Raw genomic sequence first — 22436 nt, 5'->3', positions numbered from 1 at the left:
GGCAAAATGGGGTTTGAGATTGTGGGACAGGGGTTTGAAATTGTCCAACCCTATTTCCTTGTATCCACCCTATATGCTTATATTCACCTCAGCACTTAGAACAGTGCCTGGCACTTAGTAAGTACTTAATGAATATCATTGTTATTATTATTATCCACCCCAGCGCTTAGTACAGTACCCGGCACATAGTAAAGCACTGAAGAAATACCGTTATTATCATTATTATAATTATTATTCCGAACCCTGTTTTTCCCATTTGGCCTTTCCAAATAGAAATCGATGGAAAAGATGTTCATTTACTCAATTACTTGTAAAGAGAGTTTAAATTGTAGTTCAAGACTTGAATGATGTTATTTGTTAAGCACTTACTATGTGCCAAGCACTGTTTTACGCTCTGGGGTGGATACAGGGTAATCAAATTGTCCCACGTGGGGCTCACAGTTTTAATCACTACTTTACAGATGAGGTAACTGAGGCACAGAGAAGTTAAGTGGCTTGCCGAAGGTCACACAGCAGACAAGTGGCGGAACTCGGATTAGAACCCACGTCCTCTGACTCCCAAGACCATGCTCTTTCCACTAAGCCATGCTGCTTCAGTAAAGTCAGAGGTAATGAAAGGAGGGAGCTCCCTTAAGTCTGCCTATTAACCGTTTAAACTTGGGCAGGAGGCAGAGAGAAGAGAGCTGGCACATCTCAGTCCATTGACGGCTGATAGGAAAGTCGCTTGATGAGCTTTCAACATATAAGTGTTTTTCCACTGATAATGAATGGGGTGGGAGGGGAGGGATTCAGGTACATTAGTTATCTAGATATACTGTTCTCAACTTATTTGCTGTTCTTTCCCCCCGATGCATCCGGTGAGGTCCTTCACAAGTGGAGTACTTAGAAATTAAAATCCCACATCCACCATGACTCACCCAGCTCAACCATCTCTTCAGAGGCTAACGGTTATAAATCATTGGTTTGGCGAGGACTATATTGTTTGAATGAATGGCCCAGACCTACTTTTTTTTTTCCTGCATCTTCAGAAAGTAGGGACTTGGTATCAATCCAAGCCAACTAATAGCCTCGTCCTAAAGGTCAGATCATCCCAAATCGCTATTCAAGTCAGTCCTAGCTGGATGGCTCCACGTGAAAAAAAAAAACAAAAAAGAAATGTCAGAAGGGCAGTTCTACTAGTGTCACACTGTTGCAACGTACCTGAAGCCCAAAGAAAGCCATCACCACCGAGTTAAGTGTGCCCAAGACACCTTCAGGATCAAAAGGTTCGGTTGTCTTGTACAGTTCCTGAAACAAAAGGATGGAGACCTTCGGGTCACAACTAGGACTTGTGAATTGATTTCTACCCATCCTCTGCATTCTTATATGTATGTATATATGTATATATATGTATGTTCATTTGATTGTACATTCAATTACTAAAAGCACATCTATGTATATATATATATATATATGTACATAGATATATATGTACATATATGTATAAAAATAATAATGATGGCATTTGTTAAGTGCTTACTATGCGCAAAGCACTGTTCTAAGTGCTGGGGAGTTTACAAGGTGATCAAGTTGTCCCCATGGGGGTTCACAATTTTAATCCCCATTTTACAGATGAGGTCACTGAGGCCCAGAGAAGTTAAGCGACTTGCCCAAAGTCACACAGCTGACAGTTGGCAGAGCTGGGATTTGAACCCATGACCTCTGACTCCAAAGCCCAGGCTCTTTCCACTGAGCCACGCTGCTTCAGTTCATTTGCTTGTACATTGAATTACTAAAAGCACATCTAGCCTTACTAAAATTCTAAAATCACATCTTAAAGAGGCTTTCCCCAACTAATCCTTTATTTCTCCTACTCCCTCTCCCTTCTAAGTTACCCTTTCATCTGTAGAGTTGGATCTGTACTCTATAAGCGTTTTATATTCACCCCACACTTAGCCCTACAGCACTAATGTGTATATCTGTAATTTATCTTAATACCTGTCTCCCCCCTCTAGACTGTAAGCTCCTTGTGGGCAGGGAACTCTATTGTATTATAGACTCTTCCAAGCACTTAGTAAAGTGCACTGCATACAGTAAGTGCTCAATAAATGCCACCAGTTGATTGATTGATTGATTTTGACCACGCTTGTAAATTTTTGTCTGTCTCCCTCTTTAGGGTGTGTCGTTCTTCTGGGAGGAGAGTGTGGCTCTTCTTTATTCTCTACTTCCTCAGTACCTACCACAGTGCACTACACCAAGGGGGCACTTAATAAATCATATTTTTACCTCTATTACTATATTGTGGCTGGGGAGGGGGTTTTCTTTGGTTTCCAGCTAAGCGTTTGGCTTTCTCCGCTTTCTTTCCCATATTCTCTCAAATGAGCTAGTTGTTTAAAACATGGTGGGGGAGGAACCACCACATCTGTGGCCACCAGCAGCCAATTCTGATTTCCTCATTTCCTATTCCGACAGCTTCTACAGGAGCAGGACACTGACGGGGGAAGAGATCATTCGGTCCCTGCAGCCCTTGTCCTGCTGTCCTTCCCAAACCTTAGCCACAGAATGGGTGGGAACCATGAACTCCATGATGTGCCAAACTAATTTAGGGAGGAGAAGAGCAATTTGGCAGCTGGGGAATGGAAAGATGGGTGTGAGCCCAACTGGCTCAGTCTTGGGCCTGAGCCCTTGACATTAATTTTGTCACCCTTTATTAACGGGTAACTAGAGAATGCTGAGTCTGACAAGGCTCCAAACCTGAAAATATGCCTTAGAGGGAACAATTTATTAGCCTGGATAGCCCCTTGATGGGGAGTCTGAGCTTCTGCTTTTCCATAACTGGGGTCAAAAACCCAAGCCCAGTTAAGCACAGCTTGAAGATCCAAGGTCTGTAGCATGTGGTGGTCAGAATGTCTGCCACCCCAAGTAAACTGGGTTTACAGTCTCTACCCAACTGGCCTCTCTGAGGCCGTGATGAATCAGATAACGGATCAGGAGGAAAACACGAAGATCGTCAGTACCGGAACCCAGCAGGTTCATCAGAGCTAAACTTAAGATCGGTCAGACTTCCAGATTACCTTACAAGTTGGGTAGTGATAAATGTGATTTTCTCCAAGAAGCCACTTATCGATATAAGCTGCAGCTCCACCTGTGCAGTTAGGGTACTTCCCATCATCTCCGATCCCTCCAGGACCCAGGTAGCCTCTGTGGATGTCAAATTTTAATCATTAATTCCAGCACTCAGATTTCTCCTCTTGCCTCCGTTCCTTTTCACATACTCTCCTTTATTCCAGGAGCAATCTCCCCACTTCCCTTTTACTGGTACACCTCAACCAGGGTCAAAACTCTTTTTTAAAATCCCATCTCTTCCAAGAAGTATGCCCTGATCCACTCATGCCCATCATCTCCCAAAGTATGCCTGTTAGCACCACCCAAAAGAAGCGGCATGGCCTAGTGAAAGAGCACAGGCCTGGAAATCAGTGGGTATTGTCCTCGTTTTCCTGAAGGGAAAATACTGGAACTCTTGGACTGTGTCCAAACTATCTCATATATACCCTGGCACTTAGTACAGTGCCTGGCACATAGGAAGTGCTTAACAAATAGCACTAAAGAAAGGAAATGGTGTGTTTAAATCCAGAGAGTTTAGATCAGAGATATTTTACAGGAAAATCTCAAGCCTCTGGGTCTCATAATTTAGCCAGGTCTACCTGACTTCCAGAGAAGTGGATGGCTCCCTTAGATGGTCCAGGGGCTGGACAGCCTGAAAGCTTGGCTGGATCCTGGCCTCTCTGTGAGCTGGAAGAAGGAGAAAGAACTGGAGGATTTTTAAAAAATTGTTATTTTTAATGATATTTGTTAAGCTCTATGTCCCAAGCACTGTACTAAGCACTGGTGTTAACACAAGCTAATCAGGTTGGACACAGTCCAAGTCCCATACAATAATAATAATAATTATTATTATGGCATTTATTAAGCATTTACTATGTGCAAAGCACTGTTCTAAGTGCTGGGGAGGTTACAAAGTGATCAGGTTGTCCCACTGGGGGCTCACAGTCTTAATCCCCATTTTACAGATGAGGTAACTGAGGCACAGAGCAGTTAAGTGACTTGCCTAAAGTCACACAGCTGACAGTTGGCAGAGCTGGGATTTGAACCCATGACCTCTGACTCCAAAGCCCATGCTCTTTTCCACTGAGCCACGCTGCTTCTCTATGTGGGGCTCATAGTCTTAATCCCCATTTTACAAATGAGCTGAGACACAAAGAAATTTTGTGACTTGCCCATGGTCACACAGCCAACAAGTGGCGGAGTCAGGATTAGAACCCAGGCCCTCTGACTCCCAGGCCGGTGGCCTTTCCACTAAAGCTTTCATGCCTGTAATTCATGATTTTTCATGCATACTAGGAATGGCTGATTTCACAATGGGTCCCAGAGTGGCAAAATAGGGGTGAGCGGGAAGCACATTTTCTTCATCGTCATCATTATCATCACCATCACAAAATATTTAAATATTTACATTCATTCATTCATTCAGTCAGTCAGTCATATCTATTGAGCACTTACTGTGTGCAGAGCACTGTACTAAGCGCTTGGGAAGTGCAAGTCGGCAACATATAGATATGGTCCCTACTCAACAACGGGCTTACAGTCTAGAAGGGGGAGACAGACAACAAAACAAAACATGTGGACAGGTGTCAAGACATCAGAATAAATAGAAGTAAAGCTAGATGTACATCATTAACAAAATAAATAGGATAGTAAATATGTACAAGTAAAATAAATAGGGTAATAAATCTGAACAAACATGTATACAGGTGCTGTGGGGAGGGGAAGGAGGTGGGGGGAGAGGATGGGGAGGAGGAGAGAAAAAAGGGGGCTCAGTCTGGGAAGGCCTCCTGGAGGAGGTGAACTCTCAGTAGGGCTTTGAAGGGAGGAAGAGAGCTAGCTTGGCAGATGTGCGGAGGGAGGGCATTCCAGGCCAGGGGAAGGACGTGGGCCCGGGGTCGACGGCAGGACAGGCGAGAACAAGGCCCAGTGAGGAGGTTAGCGGTGGCAGAGGAGCGGAGGGTGTGGGCTGGGCTGAAGAAGGAGAGAAGGGAGGTGAGGTAGGAGGGGGCGAGGTGATGGACAGCCTTGAAGCCGAGAGTGAAGAGTTTTTGCTTGATGCCTAGGTTGACTGGTAGCCACTGGAGATTTTTGAGGAGGAGAGTAACATGCCCATTTGATAATACAAGGTATCTACACACTTTTCTTCATTGCAATTTGTGCCCAACACTGCAACATAATAACTGATGCAATGGCCATGAAAGCGATGATGGCAGCAAAAGACTGCAGATGCTTCAGGAATGGTCAGAATGCCTTTCTTTGTTTCTCTTTATTTTAATTATGAGTGACAAAAGAGAAAGGTTCAGTGGAGCTCAGTGGAGAGAGAGTAGCTCAACAAAAAAAGTGGTAAATTATTGTCATCCTCCTCCCACAACATAATTCAATTCTCTCCTGAAAGGAGGGTGAGCTATTACATTCCTGATATAATGAACATATTACACAATAATTAAGAATTGTATAATCATTTAAACTTTTTAATTAGAAAGCTTAGGATAGACAATAAGAAGAAATAAAAGAAGCACGCTTGAGAGGACTCGAGGAAAGAGAAGGGGCCCGTGAGTCAGGAGAAACGGGTTCTAATCCTGGCTCTGCAGCTTGCCTGCTGTGTGACCTTGGGTGAGTCACTTAATGCTCCTGTGCCTCGGTTCCTCACCTGTAAAATGGGGATTAAAGATCTATTCTCCCTTCCCCTTAGACCGTGAGCTCCATGTGGGGCAGAGACTTTGTGGGATCTGATTGTACTGTATCTATCTCATTGCTTAGTATACAGCTTATCACAGCATGGCTCAGTGGAAAGAGCACGGGCTCTGGAGTCAGAGGTCATGGGTCCGAATCCCTGCTCTGCCACATGTCTGCTGTGTGACCTTGGGCAAGTCACTTAACTTCTCTGAGCCTCAGTTACCTCATCTGTAAAATGAGGATTAAGACTGTGAGCCCCACGTGGGACAACCTGATCACCTTGTATCCCCCCAGAGCTTAGGACAGTGCTTTGCACATAATAAGTGCTTAACAAATGCCATTATTATTATTATTATTATCACATAGCAAGCACTTAACAAAAGTCACAAATAAATTTTAGTGAGTCTGGGTAGCAAAAAGATACACTGAGCCCTGTCCACAAGACTGGATTGCTGCACTGATCCAACATCCAGGCCTGATGCAGCAGGACATCTGGAAGCCTAGAATTATCATTACTAATTTTACTAATTATTTCTAATACTACTACTAATAATTGTGGTATTTGTTCATCACTTACCATGTTCCAGATACTCTGCCAATCACTGGTATAGATACAAGATAACTGGGTTGGACATAGCCCCTGTCCCACATGGGACTCACAGTCTTAATCCCTATTTTACAGATGAGGAAACAGGCGCAAAGAAGTGAAGCGACTTGTCCAAGGTCATGCAGCAGACAGTGGCAGAGTCGGGATTAGAATCCAGGTCCTCTTACTCCCAGGCCCGTGCTCTTTCCACTAGGCCATGCTGCTTCTCATTGGCAACTGACTTGGAATTAGAATTAGGAAATGATAGGACAGTGTGCCTGTATGTGGGAGATGATCACTCAGCTCCTCTACCATCCTGGCACATTTCAATTTGGGACCTAAGGAGAAGGCTCAAACCCACCCCCATCCTCCACATCTAGCAGAGTTTAGTCAAAGAGATGGAGAAGTTCCCATCTGAGGATAGACCGAAAGGATTAGGGTACTCCGGTTGGGAAGGGGGAAGAGGGAGAATAGACATGATGGATGTTTTCAAAGCTATGAAGAGGGTGAACACGGTATCTGGATTAACCTAGGTTGAGGGGCAATCTCTGAAGTTTGAGGTGACAGGTGCCACTGAAAGAAACAGTTCCTTGCACAGGTGAGTGGAGACCAAGAGGTATTTTTGGGTAGAGAACGTATCTATCACCTCTATTGAACTGTACCCTCCCAAGTGTTTAGAACAGCTATCTGCACACAGTAAGTGCTCAGTAAATAACACTGTTTGATTGATTATTGGAAAACCGCTCTTTGAAAATATCATTCATTCAATTGTATTTATTGAGCACTTATTGTGTACAGAACACTGTACTAAGCACTTGGGAGAGTACAATGCAACAATAAACAAACATATTCCCTGCCCACAGTGAGCTAGTTTCAAGGAAAGATGGACCAGTGCATAATAATAATAATAATGATGATGATGACATTTATTAAGCGCTTACTATATGCAAAGCACTGTTGTAAGCGCTGGGGAGGTTACAAGGTAATCAGGTTGTCCCACGGAGGGCTCACAGTCTTACTCCCCATTTTACAGATGAGGTAACTGAGGCACAGAGAAGTTAAGTGACTTGCCCAAAGTCACACAGCTGACAATTGGCAGAGCTGGGATTTGAACCCATGACCTCTGACTCCAAAGCCCGTGCTCTTTCCACTGAGCAACACAATGCATGAGTGAGAGGATCAGAATGAATTACCAGAGGGATAGTTGGGGATATAGAGAGGAAAGTTAGGATGGTTGGACGGATGAACATCAAGGAAGGTAACTAGTGTGTTGTTCTTCCAAGAATCCGATTATCACTGTCAGAGAGAGAATCCTGAGATGCGTGGAGATTGGCGGGCTCCAATAATGACTGTTCTTATATTTTCTATGCCCACACAGACGCTAGATGGGTTCTTTCTTTAATGGCATTTGGAAAGTGTTGACTATGTGCCAGCAGGCACTGTACTAAGTGCTGGGGCAGGTACAGGCTAATCAGGTTGGACACAGTCCATGTCCCACGTGAGTTTAAGGGGCCATCTGGGTCACTGTCTGTTCTGGGAGACAGACCCGGCTCGAATGTTCTTCCCCCGGAATGCTCAGCGGCCCCTGGGCCTTACTGGAGAATCAACTGTAACTCGTTATCGCCTGTCCTGCCGTCGACCCCTGGCCCAGGTTCTCCCCCTGGCCTGGCCTGGCCTGGCCTCAGCTCCGCCACATTGCCAAGATCCACCCTTTCCTCTCCATCCAAACTGCTACCCTGCTCGTTCAAGCTCTCATCCTATCCCGTCTGGACTACTGTATCAGCCTTCTCTCTGATCTCCCATCCTCATGTCTCTCCTCACTTCAATCCATACTTCATGCTGCTGCCCGGATTATCTTTGTCCAGAAATGCTCTGGGCATGTTACTCCCCTCCTCAAAAATCTCCAGTGGCTACCAATCAATCTGAGCATCAGGCAGAAACTCCTCACCCTGGGCTTCCAGGCTGTCCATCCCCTCGCCCCCTCCTACCTCACCTCCCTTCTCTCCTTCTCCAGCCCAGCCTGCACCCTCCGCTCCTCCACCGCTAATCTCCTCAGCGTGCCTCGTTCCCGCCTGTCCCGCCGTCGACCCCCGGCCCACATCATCCCCCGGGCCTGGAATGCCCTCCCTCTGCCCATCCGCCAAGCTAGCTCTCTTCCTGCCTTCAAGGCCCTACTGAGAGCTCACTTCCTCCAGGAGGCCTTCCCAGACTGAGCCCCTTCCTTCCTCTCCCCTTCGTCCCCTTCCCCATCCTCCCCATCTTACCTCCTTCCCTTCCCCACAGCACCTGTATATATGTATATATGTTTGTACATATTTATTACTCTATGTATTTATTTATTTATTTTACTTGTACATATCTATTCTATTTATTTTATTTTGTTAGTATGTTTGGTTTTGTTCTCTGTTTCCCCCTTTTAGACTGTGAGCCCACTGTTGGGTAGGAACTGTCTCTATATGTTGCCAACTTGTACTTCCCAAGCGCTTAGTACAGTGCTCTGCACACAGTAAGCGCTCAATAAATATGATTGATTGATTGATTGGAATGTCCTCCCTCCACACATCTGCCAAACTAGCTCTCTTCCTCCCTTCAAAGCCCTACTGAGAGCTCACCTTCTCCAGGAGGCCTTCCCAGACTGAGCCCCCTTTTTCCTCTCCTCCTCCCCATCCCCCCCGCCCTCCCTCCTTCCCCTCCCCACAGCACCTGTATATATGTTTATACAGATTTATTACTCTATTTATTTTACTTGTACATATTTACTATTCTATTTATTTTGTTAATGATGTGCATCTAGCTTTAATTCTATTTGCTCTGACGACTTGACACCTGTCCACATGTTTTGTTTTGTTGTCTGTCTCCCCCTTTTAGACTGTGAGCCTGTTGTCGGGTAGGGACTGTCTCTATATGCTGCCAACCTGTACTTCCCAAGCGCTTAGTACAGTGCTCTGCACACAGTAAACGCTCAATAAATATGATTGAATGAATGAATGAAAGTGCCTGGGCCTTACCCGCCTCATCCCTCCCGCTGCTCGGGACACTAGACAACTGTTGTCATGCCAGGAGACAGAGAGAGGGGAGGAGTGGTTATGCATTTGGTTCACCAGTACTTGCCCCCCTCCTTCCCTGTCCGATAATAATAATAATGTTGGCATATATTAAGCACTTACTATGTGCAAAGCACTGTTCTAAGCCCTGGGGAGGTTACAAAGTGATCGGGTTGTCCCACGGGTGGCTCACAGTCTTCATCCCCATTTTACAGATGAGGTAACTGAGGCACAGAGAAGATAAGTGACTTGCCCAAAGTCACACAGCTGACAGTTATTAATAATATTATTACTCTATTTATTAATTTTATTTGTACATATTTATTCTATTTCTTTTATTTTGTTAATTTGTTGATATGTTTTGTTTTGTTCTCTGTCTCCCCCTTCTAGACTGTGAGCCCACTGTTGGGTAGGGACCGTCTCTATATGTTGCCAACTTATACTTCCCAAACACTTAGTACAGTGCTCTGCACACAGTAAGCACTCAATAAATATGATTGAATGAATGAATGAATGAATGAGCTCTTACTCTGTGCAGAGCACTGTACTAAGCAATGTCTGTATTCCCCCCAGACTGTAAGCTGCTTGTAGGCAGGGAATATGTTTACCAACTCTTGTTATATTGTACTGTCCTAAGTGCTTAGTACAGTGCTCTGCACACAGTAAGTGCTCAATAAATACTACTGACTGATTGATACTCCTGTGTTGATTTTCCTTTGTTTTAGCAGCAAAACACCAGGTGACAAATTTACAGTATTTATAGTAAGTCTGGTTTCCATTCTGCTCACCTTTCCACCCCCGTCTTCATCTAGTATTCAATCATTCTATCATATTTATTGAGTGCTTACTGTGTGCAGAGCACTGTACTAAGCGCTTGGAAAGTACGGTAAACATCCATAAGTCTTTGTCACCAGTCCTAAAGGGAGGAGTGCAGCTTCCTTTCAATAACCCAGTGTTTTCATTTGGTACTTATTAGCAAGAAAACGGAGTGTTTTATTATTTGAAAAGCCATTATGTTGCCAGCTTGTACTTCCCAAGCTCTTAGTACAGTGCTCTGCACACAGTAAGCACTCAATAAATACGATTGATTGATTGGTTGATTCAAATAGAGAAGTAGCGTGGCTCAGTGGAAAGAGCCCGGGCTTGGGAGTCAGAGGTCATGGGTTCAAATCCCGGCTCCGCCACTTGTCAGCTGTATGACTTTGGGCAAGTCACTTCACTTCTCTGGGCCTCAGTTCCCTGGAAAATGGGGATGAAGACTGTGAGGCCCCCGCGGGACAACCTCATCACCTTGTAACCACCCCAGCGCTTAGAACATTGCTTTGCATATAGTAAGCGCTTAATAAATGCCATCATCATCATCATCATCGTCATCATCATTCTGGGTGATTTATGGCTTCTAATTAGCCGCCTCCTAGTGAGATATTAGACTATCGTACTCTGTTGTGGCCAATCTGAGGTAGGAAACATGCTGCATTTATCTTTCCTTGGTATCTAGGGCACTTCTTTTCCTCTATCGGTTTTCTTTGGCGTATCATTTCCTCATAATCAAGTTCAGTCAAAGTAGTACTGACTTAGTACAGGGTGGGTTACAGTGTCCCTTCACTTACTTCTCAGTTTCTGGAAGATACTGGATTTCAACTTTCTGTGAACGAAGTTCTGTTAGCTACCGATTGTGTAATCCCATTGGACTGTAAACACCTTCAGGTCAGGGATCCTGTCACCCACTCAATCAATCAATCATATTTATTGAGTGCTTACTGTGTGCAGAGCACTGTACTAAGCGCTTGGGAAGTACAAGTTGGCAACATATAGAGACAGTCCCTACCCAACAGTGGGCTCACAGTCTAGAAGGGGGAGGCAGAGAACAAAACTCCCAAGCAGTTAGTACAGTACTCTGAAACCAGCAAGTGCTCAAAAAATACCAGTGATTGAGTGACTGATTGATTAAGCTCCTCTATACTGTAAATTTGTTTTGGGCAGGGAATGTCTCTACTGACTCTGTTGTATTGTATTCTCCCATGCTCTTAATACAGTGCTCTGCACACAGTAATAACTCAGTAAATACCACTGATTGATTGATTGATATGCAAGGAGAGAATCTAGAAAGAAAGTAGGATGGTCAGTTTAGCCAAAAATGGCCATCACCTTTGAGTAATAATAATTATGGTATTTGTTAAGTGCTTACTATGCGCCAGGCACTGTTCTGAGCACTGGGATGGATACAGAGGAGCAGTGTGGCTTAGTGGCAAGAGCACAGGCTTGGGAGTCAGAGATCATGGGTTCTAATTCCAGCTCCTCTGCCACTTATCAGCTGTATGACTTTGGACAAGTCACTTAACTTATCTGTGCCTCAGTTACCTCATCTGTAAAATGGGGATTAAGACTGTGAGCACCTCGTGGGACAATCTGATAACCTTCTATCTATCCCAGTGCTTAGAAAAGTGCTTGGCATATACTAAGTGCTTAACTAACATTATTATTATTATCATTACAAGCAAAGCAGGTTGGATGCAGTCCCTGTCCCTCTTGGGGCTCACAGTCTCAATCCCCATTTTGCAGATGAGGTAACCAAGGTCCAGAGAAGTGGCATGACTTGCCCAAGGTCACACAGCAGACAAGTGGCAGAGCTGGGATTGGAACCCATGACCTTCCAACTCCGAGGCCCATGCTCTATCCACTATGCCATGCTGCTTCCCTAATCCTTCCCTTCTGAGCCTTCTCAGACACAGACCCCAGGAGGGAAATTCACCATGCATTGCATCTGCTTCAATCAATCAATCAATCAATCGTATTTATTGAGCACTTACTGTGTGCAGAGCACTGTACTAAGCGCTTGGGAAGTACAAGTCGGCAACACACAGAGACAGTCCTTACCCAACAGAGGGCTTATGAGGGACAACTAAATATCTAAGAAATCTACCCCATTTTTTTCCACTGCCTGTAGACCTGGGAGCGGGCAGGTGAGATGAATTAACAGTAGTGATGGACCAAACAGAAGGTGACATAATAATAATAATAATAATAATGGCATTTATTAAGCACTTACTATGTGCAAAGCACTGTTCTAAGCGCTGGGGAGGTTACAAGGTGATCAGGTTGTCCAACCTGGGGCTCACAGTCTTAATCCCCATTTTCCCAATGAGGTAACCGAGGCACAGAGTAGTTAAGTGACTTGCCCAAAGTCACACAGCTGACAAGTGTCCCCCCCCCACATCCAAATGTGGGTTCTCAGCTGTACAATTTAGCCAGAGTCAGGCCAAAAGTATGGCCTATGGTTGGGTGAAGCAGAGGATGGAAAGGAAACATCACGGCTTAATGGAAATTGCATGGGCCAGAGAATCTGGGTTCGAATCCCATCTCTGTCACTTCCCTGGGTGACCTTAATTTCTCCTTGTCTCAGTTTCCTCATCTGTTTCCTCACTTAATTTCTTTGTGTCTCCATTTTCTCATCTGTAAAATGGGGATTAAATACCTCCTACTTAGACTGTGAGTTCCATGTGGGAAAAAGACTGTATCCAACCTGATTACCTTGAATCTATGCCAAGCGCTTACTAGTGTTTGGCACATAGTAATCACTGAACAAATACCACAATTATCATTATTATTATATAAATACCAAAAGTATAATTATTATTATCAACTGGTGGCATTTATTGCACATTTTCTTTTTGCAGTCACTGTAGGAGGCGCTTTAGATGATACAGTACAACTCAGTTGGTAGGCACATTCCTTGCCCTCAAAGAGCTTACGATGTAGACGGGGAGACACACTTAAAATAAATAATAGATATCAATCAAGAAATTGATCAATGGTGTTTATTGGGCTCTTACTGTGTACACAGTAAATAATAATAATAAATAATGATGGCATTTATTAAGTGCTTACTATGTGCAAAGCACTGTTCTAAGCGATGGGGAGGTTACAAGGTGATCAGGTTGTCCCACAGGGGCTCACAGTCTTCATCCCCATTTTACAGATGAGGGAACTGAGGCCCAGAGAAGTGAAGTGACTTGCCCAAAGTCACACAGCTGACAATTGGCAGAGCCGGGATTTGAACCCATGACATCTGACTCCAAAGCGCGGGCTTTTTCCACTAAGCCACGCTACTTCTCTAGCCATGCTGCTTCTCTACTCAGCACTTGGGAGAGTACAATACAACAGAGTTGGTAGACACGTTCTCTGCCCACAGTGAGCTTACAGTCTACAGAGGGTGACAGACATTAATATAAATAAATAAATTATGGTTATGTACATAAGTGATCTGAGCTGAGGGTAGGGTGAATACCAAGTGCCCAAAGGGGATAGATCCAAGTGAATAGACAGCATAGAAGGGAGAGTGATCTGGGGAAAAGATAAGTTGGGGGGAAGGGTGTTCAATCAATCAATCAATCGTATTTATTGAGTGCTTACTGTGTGCAGAGCACTGTACTAAGCGCTTGGGAAGTACAAGTTGGCAACATATAGAGACAGTCCCTACCCAACAGTGGGCTCAGCGGGAGGACATGGGAAAAGGTTCAAGTTGAGATAGATGAAATAGAGGCACAGCGAACAAGTTGGCGTTAGAGTAACGAATTGAACAGGCCAACTTGTACTTCCCAAGCACTTAGTACAGTGCTCTGCACACAGTAAGCGCTCAATAAATACGATTGAATGAATGAATGAAAGGTAGTAGAGGGCAAGCTGATTTAGTTCTTTTGTTTGTTTTTAATGGTATTTGTTAAGTGCTTACTATGTGCCAGGCACTGTACTAAGTGCTAGGGTAGGGTAGAATCAAGACAATCAGGTTGGACACAGTCCATGTCTCACATGGGGCTCACAGTTTTAATCCCAATTTTATAGATTCATTCATTCAATCGTATTTATTGAGCACTTACTGTGTGCAGAGCACTGTCTAAGAGCTTGGGAAAGTACAATACAGCAATAAAGAGAGACAATCCCTGCCCACAGTGAGCTCACAGTCCAGAGGTTAGGAGACAGACATCACTACAAGTAAATAGACATCAATGTAAATAAATGAAATTACAGATAAGTGTTGTGGGATGGGGAGGGGGGGAAGAGAAAAGGGATGCAGAAGAGAACGGGAGATGAGGAAAAGTGGGGCTTAGACGAGATCGTTGAGGCATAGAGTAGCGAAGCCCAAGGTCACACACAGCGGACAAGTGGCAGAGCTGGGATTAGAACCCAGGTCTTCTGACTCCTGGGATTGTGCTCTTTCCACTAGGCAACACTCCTCCTTTCCCTTTCAGCTCAAAATCAAGGCAGTCACCAACAAAAATGTGGGAACGTCTACTTCAGTTATTAAGTAAACAACGTTCCTCTCCCCAGAAAGCAGTATCACTGATAGTGTTCTGAACTGGGAACCAGAAAGCGCCAGTTTGGGTTGTGATTTGTTTTCTCCCATTCCGAGCATCAGTAACCCCATCCATAAAATGGGGAGACCGTCATTAATTTACCTCACGGTGACTGTCAAATTGGTGACTGTTTAAAAAATAATTTGAAGTCCTTTCGAAAGATGCAAACTAAATACTGATTTACCTTATTTTTAATTGGCGATTTTTTTTTCCTGGTGAGAGAGTTACTGAATAATCATAAAAAAGAGAACATATAGATCAATATCTAAGGAGGAGGAAATAGGGGAATTTTTGTCTTGCAATAACTTGCTTTGGGAGGCTGTTCCCTGGGGACAATGGACTGATCTTCATCTTTTATTATTTACAAAGACTTGCCACTCCCTCCAAAAAAGAAAGCACCAAGGCTTCAGAGGCCTTTTTTTTAAATCAATATGATCAATTAAACACATTCTAAACGAGGGTGATCTGGAATCTCAACTAGAAAACCTACCATTTGAAAGTCTTTTCTTTTCAAAGTGCTGTTTCTAAAAGGAATTAATGGTATTTGTGTCTGCATGTTAGCCCTTTGGGGAATAAAGAGATATATGGTTTTGTGAGCCAGCAATCCACTTTACTGAGATATTTCCTTCTTGTCCGTGTGCCTCCATGGGAGGTAGACAAACATCCTAAGTGGATTTGTGTCAGGGGGTGGAAAGATCACTCAAGTGAGCCCAGACATCGCTTTTACAAAATAAAAAACAAAGCAGAGTCTTATCGGAGCTTTAGACCTATTTTCTTTGCCTCTAGTCTTAATCCTCAACATTTAGTGAAGTTACAGCATTTTGTCTTGCTTACACCCAGTCACTTTTAAAACATCTATCAACAGAACACCACGACGACACCTATATGAAATTTAAAATATTTAAAGATTTCACTTCGCAAATTTCTTATTAAAACAAGTACCCAGCATCAAGATGGCAGCTGCCAAGGAAGATGCCATCTGGACATTTAGCATCATCTGCTATAAAAATCCCTGCAGTTGTGGTATGCCAACTTTGCATATGACTAGTTCTCACTAGACATGAACATAGGTGAGAAATAGCACGCTCCTTCCTACACTGCGACTTGCAACATTTTTGTGTTTTCCGCCGTAGGATGAGACTAGGGTCCAGATAAACAAGTTGCTAACTTCTGCCATGACTCCATTGTCTTCTACCAATCAATCAGTGGCATTTATTGAGCGCTTACTATGTACAGAGCACTATACTAAGTGCTTGGGAGGGTACCATATAACAGAAGTAGCAGATAGATCTCCTGAGCACGATGAGTTTAACAGACGCTGAAATCATCCCTTTGAATGACCCAGATCAGCGAGAATTAATGCCATCTTAATTCTGACCGTCATAATTTACTACTCTCCCGCTTCAATTAATCTATCAATCAATCATTTTGAGTACTCTGTGTGCAGAGGACTATACTAAGAGCTTGGGAGGGTACAAAATAACAGAGTTGGTAGGCATGTTGCCTGCCTGCAGTAAGCTTCCAGTACAACTGGAGCAGCTCTGTTTAGCTTCCTCTAGACCGTGAGCTCGTTGTGGGCAGGAATGTGTCTGTTTGTTGTTATATTGTGCTCTCCCAAGCACTTAGTACAGTGCTTTGCACACGGTAAGTGCTCAATAAATATGACTGACCGAATGAATGAATCCTCAGGATGTGCCTGCCCTGGAACCACTACTATTTGCTGACGGTGGAAGCTACGGAATTCTAACTCCAATTTGCCTTAACTGTCTTTTATTTAAGGTGCCTAGGATGATTTTGATGGAGAGAAACCTAAAGAGTGATAGGATTATTGCTGCTATTAGAAACCATTAAAGCATTTTACTGCAGACATAAATGGATTTGTGTTGTAGGCTAAAGGGTCACGATACTTATCCCCAAAAGATGTCCCAGATGCAAGCAGAGGGAAATGGAGAATAGAATTAAAAATCCTTTCAAATGCTTTGCCTTGTAGCTGCCTGGTTCAGGTGGTCTCTTAGCAACCAAGTAGGGGTTGCTTCCTGCAAGACCAAGACCCAGGAAGCCATAAGGTCTGGGCTTGGTTTAGCCAATCCTTGTCCATGTAGCTGACATAATTTTTCCTTCCCACCCTGGACATGTTCACAGCTGAGCTGCTGGTGAACAGTACCCTAGCTTCTCTTCAGGGAAAGTCTAACTTCTGTATACTTGGATTTGTACCTTTTAAGCACTTGTTATTCATCCCACCCTCAGTTCCACAGCACTTCTGTACATATCCATGATCTATTTTCATATCTGAGGCTCCCACTAGCATGGAAGCTCCTCATGGGCAGGGATTGTGACTACCCACTCTGTTGCATTGTACTTTCCTAAGCACTTAGTACAGTGGTTTGCATACAGTAAGTGTTCGATCAATATGATTAATGGATTACGTGGTTTCCCAGCTGACTTTCTACAGCAGGCTTTTAGAGAAGCAGAGTGGCTCACTGGAAAGAGCATGGGCTTTGGAGTCAGAGGTCATGTATTCAAATCCCTGCTCCACCACTCGTCAGCTGTGTGACTTTGAGCAAGTCACTTAGTGGTAGTGATGGTACTACCATCCTTCCCGTCTCACAAGCCCACAACCTTGGTGTCATCCTCAACTCTGCTCTCTTGTTCACCCCTCACATCCAAACCATCACCAAAACCTGTCGGTCTCAGCTCCGCAACATTGCCAAGATCCGCCCTTTCCTCTCCATCCAAACCGATACCCTGCTCGTTCAAGCTCTCATCTTATCCCGTCTGGATTACTGTATCAGCCTCCTCTCCGATCTCCCATCCTCCTGTCTCTCCCCACTTCAATCCATACTTCATGCAGCTGCCCGGATTGTCTTTGTCCAGAAACACTCTGGGCATGTTACTCCCCTCCTCAAAAATCTCCAGTGGCTACCAATCAACCTACGCATCAGGCAGAAACTCCTCACCCTGGGCTTCAAGGCTCTCCATCACCTCAGCCCCTCCTACCTCACCTTCCTTCTCTCCTTCTCCAGCCCAGCCCACACCCTCCGCTCCTCTGCTGCTAATCTCCTCACTGTGCCTCGTTCTCGCCTGTCCTGCCGTCGACCCCTGGCCCACGTCATCCCCCTGGCCTGGAATGCCCTCCCTCTGCCCATCCGCCAAGCTAGCTCTCTTCCTCCCTTCAAGGCCCTACTGAGAGCTCACCTCCTCCAGGAGGCCTTCCCAGACTGAGCCCCCTCCTTCCTCTCCCCCTCCTCCCCATCCCCCCTGCCTTACTTCCTTCCCTTCCCCACAGCACCTGTATATATGTATATATGCTTGTACGTATTTATTACTCTATTTATTGATTTTTTTTTACTTGTACATATTTATTCTATTTATTTTATTCTGTTAATATGTTTTGGTTTCTTCTCTGTCTCCCCCTTCTGGACTGTGAGCCCACTGTTGGGTAGGGACTGTCTCTATATGTTGCCAACTTGTACTTCCCAAGCGCTTAGTACAGTGCTCTGCACACAGTAAGTGCTCAATAAATACAATTGATTGAATGAATGAACTTAACTTCTCTGGGCCTCAGTTCCCTCATCTGTAAAATGGGGATTAAGACTGTGAGCCCCCCGTGGGACAACCTCATCACCTTCTAACCTCCCCAGCACTTAGAACAGTGCTTTGCACATAGTAAGTGCTTAACAAATGCTATTATCATTATTATACTCACCAGTTGCCAGTTTGACTTCCTGTCATTTTTCTCCCACACTGGGATTATACCCCTACTCTTTCACGAAACTGCCTTTTTCATCACCCAAGACAGGCCATGACCCCACTTCCTTTTGCTCCCTGAATGGGGTATAATCTCTGTTTTATATTTTCTGTTGTTTTCCATCTTCTATGCCATCTTCCCATTCCATTAGGTTGAATAATTAAAAGTTGATTTTAAAGGATTTGTCAAATGTCTTTCTTATAAATGAACTATTTCTCTTTTCATCTTTTGCTGTTTTGGTGTAAATTTTTCAGGCCAATTGGAAATAAATTTTTCACATATCCTGGTATATAGCATCTTTGTTCACTGTCACTATATGATGTAGTGCTCAAGGAGAAGCAGCATGGACTAATGAAAAGAGATGAGTATGGGAGTCTTGGACCTGGGTTCCAATTCTGGCTCTGCCACTTGCCTACTGTGTGATTTCGGACCAGTCATTTAACTTCACTATGCCTCAGTTTCCTCATCTGTACCTCATCTCTCTCCCCCTAAAACTGTGAGCCCCAGGTAGCAAAGAGACTGTGTCAAGCCTGATTACTGTGTATCTACCTTAGAGCTTAGTGCAGTTCTTGGCATATAATAATAATAATAATGATAATACTTGGTAAATGATTATTATGTGCCAAAGTACTGTTCTAAGCTCTGGGGTAATCCTTCTTGACCTCTCAGCTGCCTTCGACACTGTAGACCACCCCCTTCTCCTCAACACGCTATCCAACCTTGGCTTCACAGACACCGTCCTCTCCTGGTTCTCCTCTTATCTCTCCTGCCGTTCATTCTCAGTCTCCTTTGCGGGCTCCTCCTCCCCCTCCCATCCCCTTACTGTAGGGGTTCCTCAAGGGTCAGTTCTTGGTCCCTTCTGTTCTCTATCTACACTCACTCCCTTGGTGAACTCATTTGCTTCTATGGCTTCAACTATCATCTCTACGCTGATGACATCCAAATCTACATCTCTATCCCTGCTCTCTCTCCCTCCCCCCAGGCTCGTGTCCTGCCTTCAGGACATCTCCATCTGGATGTCTGCCCGCCAACTAAAACTCAACATGTCCAAGACTGAATTCCTTATCTTCCCTCCCAAACCCTGCCCTCTCCCTGACTTTCCCATCACTGTAGACGGCACTACCATCCTTCCCGTCTCACAAGCCCGCAACCTCAGTGTCATTCTCAACTCTGCTCTCTCATGCACTCCACACATCCAATCCGTCACCAAAACCCGCCGGTCTCACTCCGCGACATCGTCAAGATCTGCCCTTTCCTCTCCATCTAAACCGCTACCTTGCTGGCTCAATCTCTCATCCTATCCCGACTGGATTACTGCATCAGCCTCTTCTCTGGTCTCCCATCCTCCTGCCTCTCCCCACTTCAGTTCAGTTCAGACTGAATGAATGAATCATATTTATTGAGGGCTTACTGTGTGCAGAGAACTGTACTAAGTGTATGGAAAGTACAATTTGGCAACAGATAGAAAGAATCCCTACCTGACAACAGGCTCACAGTCTAGAAGCGGGGAGACAGACAACGAAACAAAACAAGTAGACAGGCATCAAAAGCATCAATATAAATAAATAGAATTGTAAATAGATACACATCATTAATAAAATAAATAGAATTATAAGTAGGTACATATATACACAAATGCTGTGGGGTGGGGTGTAGAGCACAGGGAGGGAGTAGGAGTGATGTAGAGGGGAAGAGGAGCAGAGGAAAAGGGGGCCTCAGTCTGGGAAGGCCTCCTGGTGGAGGTGGGCTCTCAGTAGGGCTTTGAAGGGGGGGAAAGAGCTAGTTTAGCGGATTTGAGGAGGGAGGGCATTCCAGGCCAGAGGTAGGGCGTGGGCCAGGGGCCTACAGAGAGACAGGCGAGAACAAGGCCCAGTGAGGAGGTTAGCAGCAGAGGAGTGGAGTGTGTGGGCTGGGCTGGAGAAGGAGAGAAGCGAGGTGAGGTAAGAAGGGACAAGGTGATGGAGAGCTTTGAAGCCAATAGTGAGGAATTTGTGCTTGATACAAAGCTTGATAAGCAGCCACTGGAGATTTTTGAGGAGGGGGGTGACATGCCCAGAGTGTTAAAAGTCAATCAGGTTTTGTTTTGTTGTCTGTCTCCCCCTTCTAGACTGTAAGCCCGTTGTTGGGTAGGGACCGTCTCTGTATGTTGCTGATTTGTACTTCCCAAGTGCTTGGTACAGTGCTCTGCACACAGTGAGCGCTCAATAAATAAATACGATTGAATCAGGTCAGACGCAGTCTCCGTTCCACATGGCACTCATACTCTTACCCCCATTTTACAGATGAGGTAACTGAGGTGCAGAGAAGTGAAGTGACTTGCCTAAGGTCACCCACCAGACAGTTAAGCAGGGTGGCTCACTGGAAAGAGCAAGGGCTTTGGAGTCAGAGGTCATGAGTTCAAATCCCAGCTCCGCCACATGTATGTTGTGTGACCTTGGGCAAGTCACTTAACTTCTCTGAGCCTCAGTTACCTCATCTGTAAAATGGGGATTAAGACTGTGTGCCCCATGTGGCTCACTTTGTATCCCCCCCAGTGCTTAGAACAATGCTTTGCACATAGTAAACATTTAACAAATGCCATCATTATTATTATGTACCACAGCCAGGATTATAATACAGGTCCTTCTGACTCCAAGAGCTGTGTTTTATGACTTGACACCTGTCCACATGTTTTCTTTTGTTGTCTGTCTCCCCCTTCTAGACTGTGAGCCCGTTGTTGGGTAGGGACCATCTCTATATGCTGCCAACTTGTACTTCCCAAGTGCTTAGTACAGTGCTCTGCACAGTACTAAGTGCTCAAAATATACAATTGAATGAATGAATGAATGAATGAAAGGCACCTTGCTTCTCCTTGAGCATTACATCGCACTTGGGCAATGAGCAAAGGTGTTAGACACCACGATATAGAAAGCACTAACAAAATATTATTCTTATTATGCTAAAGAAGACCCTGAAAATTAGTGGGGTTGTTGGAAAAACTGTTCTTGTTTCAGCTAGAGGTAACTGGGGTTGAAAAGTTGGTTTCAGTTTGGCTTCGAACTCATCTCCCAGTGACCCCTGTGTCTGTTCGGGCTTCAAGGCTCTCCATCACCTTGCCTCCTCCTACCTCACCTCCCTTCTCTCCTTCTATAGTCCAGCCCGCACCCTCCACTCCTTTGCCGCTAATCTCCTCACCGTACCTCGTTCTCGCCCGTCCCGCCATCGACCCCCGGCCCACGTCATCCCCCGGGCCTGGAATGGCCTCCCTCTGCCCATTCGCCAAGCTAGCTCTCTTCCTCCCTTCAAGACCCTACTGAGAGCTCACCTCCTCCAGGAGGCCTTCCCAGACTGAGCCCCTTCCCTCCTCTCCCCCTCGTCCCCTTCTCCATCCCCCCATCTTACCTCCTTCCCTTCCCCACAGCACCTGTATATATGTATATATGTTTGTACATATTTATTACTCTATTTATTTATTTATTTATTTTACTTGTACATATCTATTCTATTTATTTTATTTTGTTAGTATGTTTGGTTTTGTTCTCTGTCTCCCCCTTTTAGACTGTGAGCCCACTGTTGGGCAGGGACTGTCTCTATATGTTGCCAATTTGTACTTCCCAAGCGCTTAGTACAGTGCTCTGCACACAGTAAGCGCTCAATAAATACGACTGATAATGATGATGATGTTCGGTCATTTACCTGGGGCATCCAGGGACTGGCAATAGAAAGGTCAGGGAGAGCCACAGACTCTCCAGGCCCGCAATGATGAGCCACTCTGGCCAGTAGAGAAGAATGTCCTTGAGTGGAGCCCACCAACGACCAACCTAAGTGGAGGAAAGAAGACACCATCAGAGGACTGCAGTCAGATGAACGCCGGAGGGACTGACCAAACACTCCAGAGAGAAGCAGTTGGGAAAACGCCTTTTGATCCATTTCATTTCCCTCATAGCATGAATGAAGCCTCTTGT

The 22436-nt window shown here is 44.8% G+C and overlaps 1 protein-coding gene across 1 annotated transcript in view; it reads right to left on the bottom strand.

Moving 5' to 3' along the window:
• The window catches only part of LOC119925261 (heparan-alpha-glucosaminide N-acetyltransferase-like), a 149864-nt gene that overhangs the window by 80275 nt on the left and 47153 nt on the right, over positions 1–22436 (bottom strand). Inside the window, exons 9-11 of the mRNA XM_038743363.1 lie at positions 22168–22292; positions 3054–3180; positions 1201–1287 (exon numbers count right to left, since the gene is read on the bottom strand). Coding sequence (XP_038599291.1) covers positions 1201–1287; positions 3054–3180; positions 22168–22292 — 339 coding nt within the window. The remainder of the gene's footprint in view (positions 1–1200; positions 1288–3053; positions 3181–22167; positions 22293–22436) is intronic.

Source organism: Tachyglossus aculeatus, chromosome 3, assembly GCF_015852505.1.
Source record: "Tachyglossus aculeatus isolate mTacAcu1 chromosome 3, mTacAcu1.pri, whole genome shotgun sequence".
NCBI classification, from domain to species: Eukaryota; Metazoa; Chordata; class Mammalia; order Monotremata; family Tachyglossidae; genus Tachyglossus; species Tachyglossus aculeatus.
Note: the sequence above shows the minus strand (reverse complement) of the source record. Positions and strands in the feature narration are given on the sequence as shown.